We start from the raw sequence: 12,541 nt of genomic DNA on the forward strand, positions 1-12,541 counted from the left end.
TTTTCGAAATTCTTACTATTTTTTGTTATACATATCGTGTTTGCAAACAATTTTTTTCAATATTTTTCATCCCCCCCCCTTCCCTCCAAAAAAATAATGGTCCGTCCCTAAGACCTCGAAGTGCCGGGGCTCATATAACCTTTAGAACTTTGATGCAATTTATCTGAAATTTTGGGATATCTAATAAAGTTTTCTTAAAGGACTTGCCACAAGGATCTACAAAGTGAAAAAAAATTGTTATGTTTTTCCCGGCACTTTTGAGGTCTTATTTTGCCCACCGGCCTGTAGAGTGAAGCATTACCAGGCGACCCAAGTAAGACCGTACTAGATCCAGTGAACAGCAAATTTTAATGCTTTTTTACATACTTCTATACACTTTCTGTTCAACAATTGATCAACAATCGTTGCTGATCTTTTAATCCACACTTGCAAGCTCACACAAACAAGTTGAATCACTCGTGGGTCAAAAAAACTAACTTATTCACACCTATGAAAAGATTTATACCGAGTTGACACTACATACAAAATACGCTCATGGATGAATGAATACGAAATGAATTGTAATAAATAAATACATCAATCTAGTCTCACTAGTGTACAGATAAAGCTCTAAAATAATTATATGTTTTGTCAAGAGACCTCACATGTATCCACAGTTTGGAAACGTTAAGCTTCATTTGAGCAAGTTCATCTTCACCTTTAAAGAACTATAAACTTGAGCTTGCTGAAATGTGTAACTTTTGAACGCTGTAAGAAAGTTAAGAGTCTACTGATGCTCAGCATTGTGATTAATTTTTGTAGCTAGTACATAATAATGAACTTTACTGGCTGTTTATTGGCAGTTTCCATTAGGAGCTAGTCAGTATCCAGAACATGCAAAGTTCCATAAAGTAGTTAATTTTTATGTCGTTAAAATCTTTGACAAGTGGACCTGTTACAAGTCTGGGTGCCCTGTGGTTCTATTACACAAGTTTGGTGCCTATTTTGCCCTTATACAGTGGAACCCCGATATAACGATATGCCAAGGGGCAGTAAAATTATATCGTTATGTCGAGGAATCGTTATATCGGGGTTCTTTCCCATACATTTTACTTTTGCCGGGACATAACATATTCATCGTTATATCGGGAATATCGTTATATCCAAGATCGTTATATCGGGGTTCCACTATATAAGAAAATTGAAAAAGGGTTAAAGGAGACGACTGGGAACAAGTCAGTGTTTGGCATTTACATTTAGCGATTGGACTTTTATATGCTATGTACCTTTACGGGACCAAATAAGTCAATAAAAATAATTTAATGTAAAACAGGTTTCTTTATCATGCTAACTCGTAGTACTTGTGAGTTTTGGGATCAAAGTAACAGTTCAAACACGGATCATAGAGCAAGTCTAACTCCAACTCATTTCCAGTGTTGTGATCCATACTAGTGCTGGGATTACGACTTCTTGGCGGCGACAGAGCTGCTGACAAGGCTTCATTCTGTCCTGCTGTTAAAAAATAACATTGCTTTCAGTAAGCAGCTTCCTTTTTCTCAAACAATACATTATGAAGGGCCAATGACTACTCTCAGTTGGGTACTAGATAAAAATGTGTGGTTTAGAAATTCACAGAAATTGAGCCTGACCAATTGGCCCTACTTTCCCAGAGGAGGGTTAGGATTAAGATGATGATTGCCTGAGCTTGTATTTTGTCCAGGGGAACACTCTGTTATATAATTACTCTCAATGGGACAAGATTACTTGTATTCCATTTCCTTAATTCAGGGAGGGATGCAGCAGACTGCTTCATGCTGTAACATCCAGAATAGACCTGTTGTTTGGTGATAGATTGTCAAAGGGAAATGACGGATAGAGAGGAGAAGGCAACCTCGTACCCAGGGCCTCTCTCCTTTTCCTCCTCGACGACAAGGGAGAAAAATGAGAGAGGCCCTGGGTACGAGGTTAAGGAGAAGGCAGAGAGGGATAGGGGGAAGGGTTAAAAGCTTAAAGGGACAGTGTCACGGATTTTAGCCAAACTTAGGCATCAGAAATGACCTTTAAATTTGTTTAAGTATATATTAAAATAACCTCTAAAAACAGTGAAGGAATATTTAAATAGCACACCAAATGCAAAAGGAGGTACCGATGGCCAAAATTGTCGAAGATTGAAACGGATTGTGATATGGGTTATTGAAAATAATATGGTCTGGCGGATCAGTTTTCAAAGTTAATCATGTCTGCTTGTAACTTTAAATTATAACGCCCGGGAGACACATTTGGCTGCAATGAAGCTATGGTTTTGTTATTTACAATCATAGAATTAATTTCTTTGCAAACATCTAGTGTCATAGCGAAAAATTTGACAAAATTAAATACCGGTATCATAATATTAACTTAGCCGTGACACAGTCCCTTTAAGTAGTGCCACTCACCAGAACTTCTCTTCTGACTGGGTAGTACAATAGGTGGACTGAATGCATGGGAGTATTCTCTTGGATCCATAGGCAATGTAGCTGTCAGGTCTGGCTCAGGTCCTGGGTGCTGTTTAATGTACAACAGAACTGTTAATTGCCACTCGTTAATTTTAAAGGGATAATGCTAAATTTCTAACTAAAGGCGATAAAGAGGGGAAGCCGGTCAATAGGGAAGCCTCGAGCCAAGCAGCCCATAGTGCCAGAGCTTATCCCGGTTTAGTTACTCCCCCCTGGATGGGATGCTAGTCCATTGCAGGGTACCCCCCCCCCCAGCATTATTTTGCTGATACCCATTTTTTACACCTGGGTGGAGAGAGGCACTATGAGAGTAAAGTGTCATGCCCAAAAACACAACACAGCAACCCTGGCCAGGGCTCAAACCCCGACCTTTCGATCTGGCACACTTACAATAATATTAGGCCACCATGCCTCCCGTGGTCAATAGAACACCATTACAAGTGGTGCGTCCTGTAAGCTGGCAGGCACTCACTGTCAGTAGTCATGGTCATGGTCATAGCCACATACCAACACTGCATTTAATTTTTTTAATCTCCCTTACATTAGCAGACACTAATGTCCCAAAAATGTCCACTTTAACTGTGGAGGTTTGAATGTCCTTTTACAGTGCAAGTACATCATTTTGGTGAATACCGGATATGTTTCATGAACAGTTTAGAAGAAATGCACTGTTTAACGAACTCCCAATACTGGTTCATTTGTACAGTACTTACCCTCATTTCATCTAAATAGCGATGTATCCTCTTGTCAGGGGGAGGTGGTCCTTTCCAGGTGCTGTAACTCGTATCGTCACTATCGTCGCTCAGGGAATCCCCTCCATCATTAGTAATAATAACCTCTTCAGACTCTGATGTCCCAAAAGAGCTGTTGAATGATTTATCCAGTGATTTGTCCAACATGGCGTTGCTCATAACAGATGTGTCAAATCTCCATGAGCTTGCATTTGATTGATAGTTTCGCCAGGAGCTTGCATCAGATTGGTAGTTCTTTGCATCGTAGGGTTTAGCATTGTTTTTACGAGGTGAAGGAATCTGTTATATATTGAAAAAAAAAAAAACTCTTTTTATTTGTAATTCTTGTTGCCATACATGAACATCTAACAAATTTATGACTTGACAATAAATTCCTCAATGTGGAATGCCAAACAATTTGCATGTAGTAAGTTCTATTAATTTTCCCCTTGAATCTTGATATCTTTATTAATAGAAAACTAACTTTGTTCATCTGAACTAGACTGTTCTCAGCCTCTCTAAGTACTTTTCAAAACAAAAGAACGCAAGATAAACAGTGAGCCCTCACTCCTGCAGCTTTGTGCCAGTGTCCAGTTTCGTTGTAATTCCTTTCCCGTGTTCAGTTCAATGATCGAAGAAAAACTCAAGGAAATAAAGGGGTTGTGAGCAGTCTACCCATGAACAAGTTATTCCATGTACTGTAAGTCTTCATTAGTCTTTCTTATTAAAAACTTACAAGTTTAGTTCATAATGTGTGATAGTTAATCATGGTAAATTCAGTTGATCTCATTCTGGTTCCCATAGGGCCCTTTTCACTACTCTTAGCCGGCGGGGCCTTGGCCAGCACGAGAAATGAAGGGCTCTAGAGACAGGATTTCTAGCCCTAGATTCTAGGGCTTCTGGTCTTTATGTATGCAGTTGTGATATTCTACATACTGTGTGAAAGAGTCACGGTGTTTTGACTTCTGTTCAAGAATCATTTCTTTGTTACAAACAGCTAGTAAAAAAAAAAATTAAAATGAATTATAATTTAAAAATCGTATGTCCCAGAGCCCTTCGTTTCTCGAGCCTAGCCCCTTCCCGCTAAGAGAAACGAAAAGGGCTACAGGGACAAGAATGAGATAATCCGTTCTGACAAGTTGGGTCCACTCACCTCCTTTAGCAAACTACTTCTGATGCTCATCCTTAAAATCTGTGAGTTTGACAGTGGATCAGGCTCAGGGCTTGGTTCTGGACTACTAGGCAGAGGACTCAATCTAGAGCCTCGTGAACTACACCTTGAGTTTCCACTCGCTTTCAAAAAGTTCTGCAAGTCATCTTCTTCAGTTGAGCTCTCCCCTGAAGCTTTATAAAAGTCATCATCATACTCTGACCGATCACTCCCTTTTCTAGCTCGGTTCTGAACCTTGAGGCTCTTGCTAGCATCTTTCAAATCCACAGACCCTTGCGAGGAAACTTTGATTTCTGGTTTTTCCTCCACAGGAGTTGTGGCTGGATTAAAATCTTGTTGTTTCCTTTGTCGGCTGCGTGGTGATCTCGGTGCTGATCTAGGTTTTGATGAAAATGTAAACACGGGTGGAGAGCCTTTTTCAACTTCTGTTGTATGAGGTGTCTGTTCCTTTGAATTTATGTCATGATTAACATGACCATTTTGATCCTTATCAGGAATTTTTATTCGCAACTTGTTAAAGCTCTCTGCTAAGCTGCTGTCATTACCTGACATTTTCAAAGAACTTTCACTCTGTGATCTAGAAATTGATTCCGGATTGCTGTCCAAATCCTTATCCTCAGAACTATTGTCTTTTGTCCCAGAAGAACCATTTACCGGTGTATCACATTTTGCAGAATTGTTAGTAACATCTCTATCATCAGTAGTGCGAGTTTTTGAACTTCCGGGGTGTTTGACTCTTAAGGGTCTTCTCCGCGTTTTACCTCCTGAGCCAGTTCTTGGAGGCCTAGGTTGCATTGTTGTTTGTGTGGCCTCAACTCCTAGCTGTGTATTGGATAATTCAGAATGTAAATTAGTTGCATCAGAAAATGATCTTTGATATGAAAGTCTGTGAGTTTGTCTACTACTTTCTCGCCCACTTTCTGGCTCCAAAGCAGGTGAAACAGACATTAACTGTGGAATTGAACCACTGCGATTGAGTCCAGAGGAAGAAGTACGTCCACCCGCAGATGACGCGCCTCCTTCGCGAGAAGACTTGCGAGCATGTTTTGGGATAACAACTTTTGAACCGAATGCAATGTGTGTTGGTTGCTCTTCTAGTCTGTTGCCTGCTGTATCAGAATCAGAAAGCACTGGTGTTGAGGGTGGGGGAAGACCAGCCCTCTCTCTTGCCTTGATTTCTGCTTGGGATAGTTTAGCCATGTTGATGACCTTGAAGAAATAAGAACAGTGTTAGAAATTTAACAACTCATCATAGTGTAGATGGAAAAAAAAGCTTTGGATGACAAAATACATGTGGGAATGGAATTTCGTATTATTGGAACAGATTTATTATCCAATGCTTTTTCTTAATCATGGACAGTCCTTAGTGTGTAGATTTTTCTAAACAGCAACAGTAAAATAAATGAAAAAGCTTGTAAGAAAAAATACAGTTACACAGTCAGTTGAACCTCAGTTAACAGACACCTAGTGAAGGTGCAATACTTCTGTTCTGTACTGAACAGATACTTAGCCATGGTCCCAGTCACATACAACTAAATGGACATTTTTTCCTGATCCCATCTCGACAACACAGTGCTGATACCAATAGTGCAAGAGATCCACCCAAGGGTGTGTACCGTAAAATTCTGGATATAAGCCCTGGGCTTATACAACTTGTAAGGGTTTTGGGTGGGCTTATAGTGGAGGGGCTTATAAGCAGAATTATAAGGGTGGGCTTATAAGTGGAGGGGCTTATAAGCGGAATTATAAAACACCGTTCCGAAACGGGCCACGGGAGTGTTGATAGAATACGTTTTTAGGTTAAAAATGCACAATAAAGCAACATTTAGCCCCTGTCATCTGGAAGAGGGGGGAAGGGGGGGAGGGCTTATAACCGAAATTTTACTGTATTTTATGCACACACTTAAAAATTCATTTCAAAATTGTGAGAAGTATTCAATCACAGTAGAGAATATAAAACATTTAGCATTGTAGTTAACCTTTCTACATTATGTTTTACTAATTTGTTTATGAATATAAACTAAGTGACAACACAAGCACTCTAATCACTCCAAAAATAAACAAGCTGGAAACATTTATCAAAACAAAATTAATTAGGCGTTAATGTACTTCAGGAATTAGCAAATTAAATTAAAAAAATCATTTTAAATATTAAATGAACTTGAATGTATAAAACAGCTAATAAACAGTAAACAATACCTGTGTGTGATGTTGAATGTCTGGTGAAGTTGACAGCTGTAGTGATTTGGGTATATTTTCTAATTCTCCGCTGTTTGTATTCTCGCAGTTGTAAATTTCATCATCGTTTGTTGTGTCGAATGGCTGCGATTTCATGGTAAAAATTTTCCGTAAGCGACAACTCGCAGAAATTGTCAAGTTTTCAAGAGCCTTGAAAGACTGTCCCTTAAAAGTTTCGCCGACCAGCGATTGCAAATCCAAGCAAAGATTTAACCAAACCCCAAGGCGAAGGATGTTTAGCGGAAAGCGAGCGTGGAGTTGAGTGATCGTAATCTCTCTATGGTTTGATGAAAGCAGAATTCGCCGTTTGTTATTCCCGGAATCGGTAACGCCAAACTCCAGCGAAAACGAATGCCCAAGCGGTACATTCAATTGTAACACTAAATAGCGCTGTATGAGCCATAACGATTGTTTTTCGTCCTTGGGTAAGCTCATTTTCGTGGTGGTAGTTTCGCCCTCCAAAATGTAAACAAAACTCTTGACGTCCTTATCGTAAAATTTGTTTTTCGTTGATGCACTTCCACTCAGCCTCCATTTCGCTACGGGGTCGCGACCCTGTGCACTGAAAACTTCCACGTACGGACCACCCTAGAACCGCAAACCAGAAAGAAAAGACAAAAAGAACGATACAGTAATTACAGTTTTTGTAACCATCGGTTACGCATTTGTCGCAAAGCTTAATTGCGGCCGCGGTGATCCAGTAATTCACCCACCTGGAACTCATTTTTGAACATTATCCACGCTTAACAAAAACGATTTTAGGCGGCTTCTTGTCGAAAATACGTCCAAGTTTGTACATATGGGTTAAAATGTCAAAACCACTTTGTTAGAAACACAAAATAGAGCTTTGAAACTCTCTGTGTGCAGCCGACCAGTCGCCATTTCAAAATCATGAACGCATGCGTAAACGTCACTTGTCCTGACGGCAGAAGCCTGGGACCTAGAAGAAAATCTAAGATGGCGGCCAAACCGAACTGTTTGATAGTTTGTAGTTCTGCAACTCAAGGTTTGGATTAATTTACTTCTGTACAATCAAATATAGGGAATTCGGAACGATAGAATACTTGAGATTCTCACAGTATTAATCACACTTTTTATTGTGGAAAATACCGTAGAATTCCGGTTATAAGCCCTGGGCTTATACAACTTCGTAAGGGGTTTTGGGTGGGCTTATAAGCGGAGGGGCTTATATCCGGGAGGGCTTATAAGCGGAATGAAAAAAACGTTTCAAAACGAGCCACGGGAGTGTTGATGGAAATACGTTTTTAAGTTAAAAACACATAATAAAGCAACATTTAGCCCTATTCAGTACTGTCATCTGGTAGAGGGGGGCTTATATCCGGGGGGGCTTATAACCGGATGTATTTTTTTGTTTCCAGGATGATGGGCCTATAACTGGGGGGGCTTATAAGCGGGGGGGCTTATAACCGGAATTCTACGGTATGAGGAACACAAGAACATTTTGTGTACATTTGCTTGTTTGACACTTTTAGTTTGACAGTCATGTCACTAGTCAGTCATGATCAGATATTTTGTATTTTATGGTTTTCAGGTGTCTCAGCTCAATCCTTTATTCACGCATTCACACTGACACATTCAGTGTTCAATGTTCAGATTGCAACACCACAAGTAAGAAATAGTATGATAAATAGGGGCCGAAACTTCTATTTTACAATGAAGTGGAAACTCTCCTAAATGGACACCTTTGGAAACAAAACGAATGCCCGCTTAGGAGAGGTGTCTGCTTATGGAAGGTTAAAAATTTAGTGTTTGTATGTAGCTGGGACCATGACAAAGTGTCTGCTTTATATGGAAGGTGTCTGCCTACAGGAGGTACTTTTAGTGGAGATTCCAACTGAAGGCTGTCCCCCCCCCCTCCCACACTTACAGTACTGACAGGTACACTCTGTAGCTCCTGTTGAGTTGACAAGGTCACTCAAATTTCCAAGTGCCCACCCGATATAAGACACCCCATTTTATTCGAAAACAGCCGATTTTTCTTTACACCTTAGGGTAAAGGCCACTGTTTCTCTTTACCTCAGAAGTTTAGAGATCAAAAGGCGAATACAATCACATGTACCTCCGAAACAGTTTTGTATGGGGAGGCTCCGCCCGGAAGTCCAACCCCTTACCCTTTTATATACCATTTTGATAGAAAAGGTACCCCTTTTGTATACCTTTTATTGCAAAAAGGCACCCCTTTCATACACCTACATGACATTACAAATACCTAAAATGGGAATTTTTTTTTTTCATTGTTATGTAGTACTTGATAAATTGAGACATTAAGACAATACAGCTAAAAGTTGCGTCTGCTTGAAATATTTAATGTAAAGGCCTTTTTTGACATCATAATGGGAGATTTCCCTACCCTTTTTATATACCTAAACTTGTAAAATCCCTACCCTTTTATATACCTGGAGCGTGAAAAAGGTACCCCTTTCGGGCAGAGACTCCCCGTATAGACCAGTACCCCCCCCCCCCCCCCCCCTCCGGACATGTACCCACACTTTAATACAAGGGTAAACCAACAGCCCTACTCTTCTCAGTCACTGGAAAGTTCTTATAAAACTGTATTCACACCTTTCCTGTAAAATCCAGTTCAGATTTACCTTATTTTAAAATGTAAATATTTCCTGCAGGGTCAGCAAATCGATTTTGTGAAGTCAGATGAAAACAGTAGGAAATGGTTGAATGAGTTTCGAACCAAGCCATTTTCAGTTCCTGGAAAACTTGAAAATGTTGATGGTAGGTATTGTACATATGATCTCGACCAACTAAATGCTCCATAATACAATTCTCATTTCCACTTACATTCTCTCACACTGAAATGCATTTTTGTCTGCCACACAACAATGCAACAGCACTTTATTGACAATTTTTGTCTGCCACACAACAATGCAACAGCACTTTATTGACAACATAACCAAAGCTAACAGAGATTGGATATTATACCTACTGGCTCATTCAGAAAAATACCATGTATGACAAAAACTAGGCCAATCCTATAACGCCCCGTTAAACTTATCAGACTGGGAAAGGGGTGGGGGGTGGGAAAAGCTGTAACACCGAAGGCAAGAACAAAAAACTGAATCACATGACCAAGCATTAAAACTGATATCCTGACTAGGACCCAGGGTTCCCTGTTCAGTGTGAGAGAACTTCATTTCTTGCCTCTTTCGCAAGCTCAGCCGGCAAGAAAACCATGACTGATTGGGCTAAATCCTTATTCTGTAACTAACATGTACTCAGTAAATCCTCTATTATTCCCTTGGGACCAGTTGCTTGTTAATGGTAAAATATGTTCAATGGGCTGTTTCAAAGGTATGAGTAGAAGCAGGGGGAGGTAGGTGTTGAGGACTTTACAGTGAATTTTAGGAGGAAGGGGTGCTTAAGTTTACTGAATATGTTCATTGTTTTTTACACTACAGTAGGTCAAAGATTGGATGTAGCGCAGTTTCCAGTAGTTCATTTTGCATCTAAGTTCAGTTAATTAGTCAGTTGATATGCAAGTCTTAGGAAAAATCCCTTCCATTGGGGAGGTATGGATAATTTATGGAACTACACAATATGACAATAACCTTAATCTATTTTCTCTACAGCTTCCAGGTATGGTGCAGTACTTCTCCCAAGTTCACCAGGAGCCGTTCATGACCTTGCTAAAGACAATGAGCTTGCTAAGCTTCTTAATGCATTTGTCCAAGAAAAAAGTGGGTAGTGATATTAACTAAGCTTTATGCTGTCACAACCTTTGAATTTTAATAACTTTCAATATGTGAACAAACTGTTAAGTAAAAATTAATTATTAATAGTGGTTTAAGGTTTAATTTATTTATAACTTTATTACTATTATTTGTTGTTGGGGAGCAGGGATGCCACAGTGGTGAGAGCACTCACTTCCCACCAATGTGGCCTGGGTTTGATTCCCAGACTCTTCGTCATAATTATGTAGGTCAAGTTTGTTGTTGGTTCACGTCCTTGCTCCGAGGGTTTTTCTCCGGTTTTCCTCCGGCCACAAAACCTCACTTCCAAATTCCAATTCAATCGGAAATACACAGCCCCACAAGCTTATAGCTTTAATTATTTTTTATCGTGTCTTACCGTGTTTAAAGGTAGTTTATTATTTATTTATTTATTTTTATTTACTGTAACATTTTTCTTGAACAGAACCCATCTGTGCCATAGGACATGGGGTTGCTGGACTTTGCTCAGCAAAAAGAGAGGATGGAAAATCTTGGAGTTTCAAGAGTTTCAGCATGACTGGGGTAACTGACAGCAACATCTTTGTTTAGTATATACCACACAAGTGAATAGTGTTTTTTGCGTGTGCTGATTGGTAACTCGGAGGTGATTAGCAAAGTACTATTCACCTCCGAGCAGCTAATTAGAGAAACAAACTGCCTTCATGAGTATCGCTTTGTTTACTGAAAGTGATGTTTTGATCCACCACATTCACCTCAGTGTCGGTGAATGTGGTGGATATTTACCTCGCCGCTTCGTGGCTCTATAAATATCTACAACTATTTACCTCCACTTTTAATTGGTGAATAATTGTTAAATATTCCTAATATGTTGTTAAGTTTATTGTGTTATTTCTGTTTTGTTAGGCATAATCAGTGTTGTAATAAAAATTATCAATACTCTGTTTAGCCTTCAGTGTTTGAGTCAGCCCGCTCACCTGATTTTTCAAGTCTGCCCATCATCCTTGAGGATTGGATCAAAGATAATGGTGGATCATACAGCGGTGAGTTACATCTGAGATTGTTTTTCCATGGTGACCTAAAATCAGGGAGCCCCACTAATTGCACCCCACAAATCCCAACTAAACCCAAGGTTTTTACCACCAAAATAAAGCAGGGAGTCACAACTAAACCCAGGTAATCACAACTAAAATAAACCAGGGAGCCCTCACTAATCAACCTCAAGTATTCACAAATAAACACACAGAAAAAAATTCACTTCATATAATACTGACTTAACCTGATGGATGTTCACACAAAACCCAGTGCAGTTATCCTCACTAACCCAAGGGAAATGCCCAATAATTTCAGGAAATTTCACTAAGACCTGGAAATCCATACTTGGTCTAAAATACAAATAGAGGTGAGCATGTAATCTGCTTGCATAATAAGTCACAATGTGAGAGAAGGTGATTATGCACATCAGTTGTCTGCACAAACCCACTCAACTTAACTTGAGAAAGATGAGGGACTACCGGTACCCGTAGTCTGTACTTGGTTCAAGTGCAGGAAATCCTTCACAGACCTGGGGGAATCTTCACTTAACCCAGGGTATCCCATATTATATTGTTAACTAAAATTTGTCTTTTCTCTACAGCAAGTGAACCAGATGGGATGCATGTAATTATTGACAGACACCTTATAACAGGGCAAAATGACACATCAACACTTTCTGCTGTTCAGAACCTCATTCTTTTGTGCAATGCAAGGTCAGGAAATTATTCATGTGTTTAGAAAGTATTGTTCTTTCTAAAATATCAAACAATTACATGTAAAAGTGTAGCGTAATTTCTTACAGTGCTGCTACATTGTGCACAATATCATTTCAAAACAAATGACCATGAAAAAGATTCTGGTTTATGCTTTGACTTCAAAGCTAGTGTGAACACACCTTCGTGTTTATGTAATTTAAAGTTCTTTCCTTCAGTTTCCTACTAGTAATTCCAAGTGGCCATTGCCATAATAGTAATAATAATAATAATAATGATGATGATGATGATGATGATCAATTATCATTTGTCTTTTGCAGACAAGGAAAAGCCAAGAGTTAAAGGATGTACAGCAATTAAATAACAATTCAAAAATTAGTACTTACGGAAGATAATTATGTAAATAACTAACAAAGAATTGTAGGAGTAATCAAGTAAAGTTCACACCATTGTGTTGGACAGGTAAAATGTTGTAGTT

The 12,541-nt window shown here is 39.3% G+C and overlaps 2 protein-coding genes across 2 annotated transcripts; one reads left to right on the forward strand and one right to left on the reverse strand.

The window, feature by feature from the left end:
• Positions 1–329: 329 nt before the first annotated feature.
• On the reverse strand, positions 330–7,528 carry LOC144631730 (protein CFAP20DC-like). The gene is made up of 6 exons (XM_078490267.1): positions 7,328–7,528; positions 6,576–7,202; positions 4,359–5,585; positions 3,188–3,505; positions 2,415–2,523; positions 330–1,491 (listed from the first exon to the last, which is right to left on the reverse strand). Exons 1-6 carry the CDS (start codon positions 7,346–7,348, stop codon positions 1,322–1,324), a joined length of 2,472 nt encoding a protein of 823 aa, XP_078346393.1. The 5' UTR covers positions 7,349–7,528; the 3' UTR covers positions 330–1,321.
• Positions 7,529–7,568: 40 nt separating this feature from the next.
• Positions 7,569–12,524, forward strand: LOC144631857 (glutamine amidotransferase-like class 1 domain-containing protein 1). Its single transcript, XM_078490438.1, has 8 exons — positions 7,569–7,620; positions 8,167–8,243; positions 9,257–9,362; positions 10,217–10,324; positions 10,782–10,879; positions 11,265–11,358; positions 11,952–12,063; positions 12,384–12,524. The coding sequence occupies exons 1-8, from the start codon at positions 7,572–7,574 to the stop codon at positions 12,403–12,405; spliced, it is 666 nt and encodes a 221-aa protein (XP_078346564.1). The 5' UTR covers positions 7,569–7,571; the 3' UTR covers positions 12,406–12,524.
• The last annotated feature ends 17 nt before the right edge of the window (positions 12,525–12,541 follow it).

Source organism: Oculina patagonica, chromosome 12, assembly GCF_052425735.1.
Source record: "Oculina patagonica isolate OP01 chromosome 12, crgOcupat, whole genome shotgun sequence".
Classification (NCBI taxonomy): Eukaryota; Metazoa; Cnidaria; class Anthozoa; order Scleractinia; family Oculinidae; genus Oculina; species Oculina patagonica.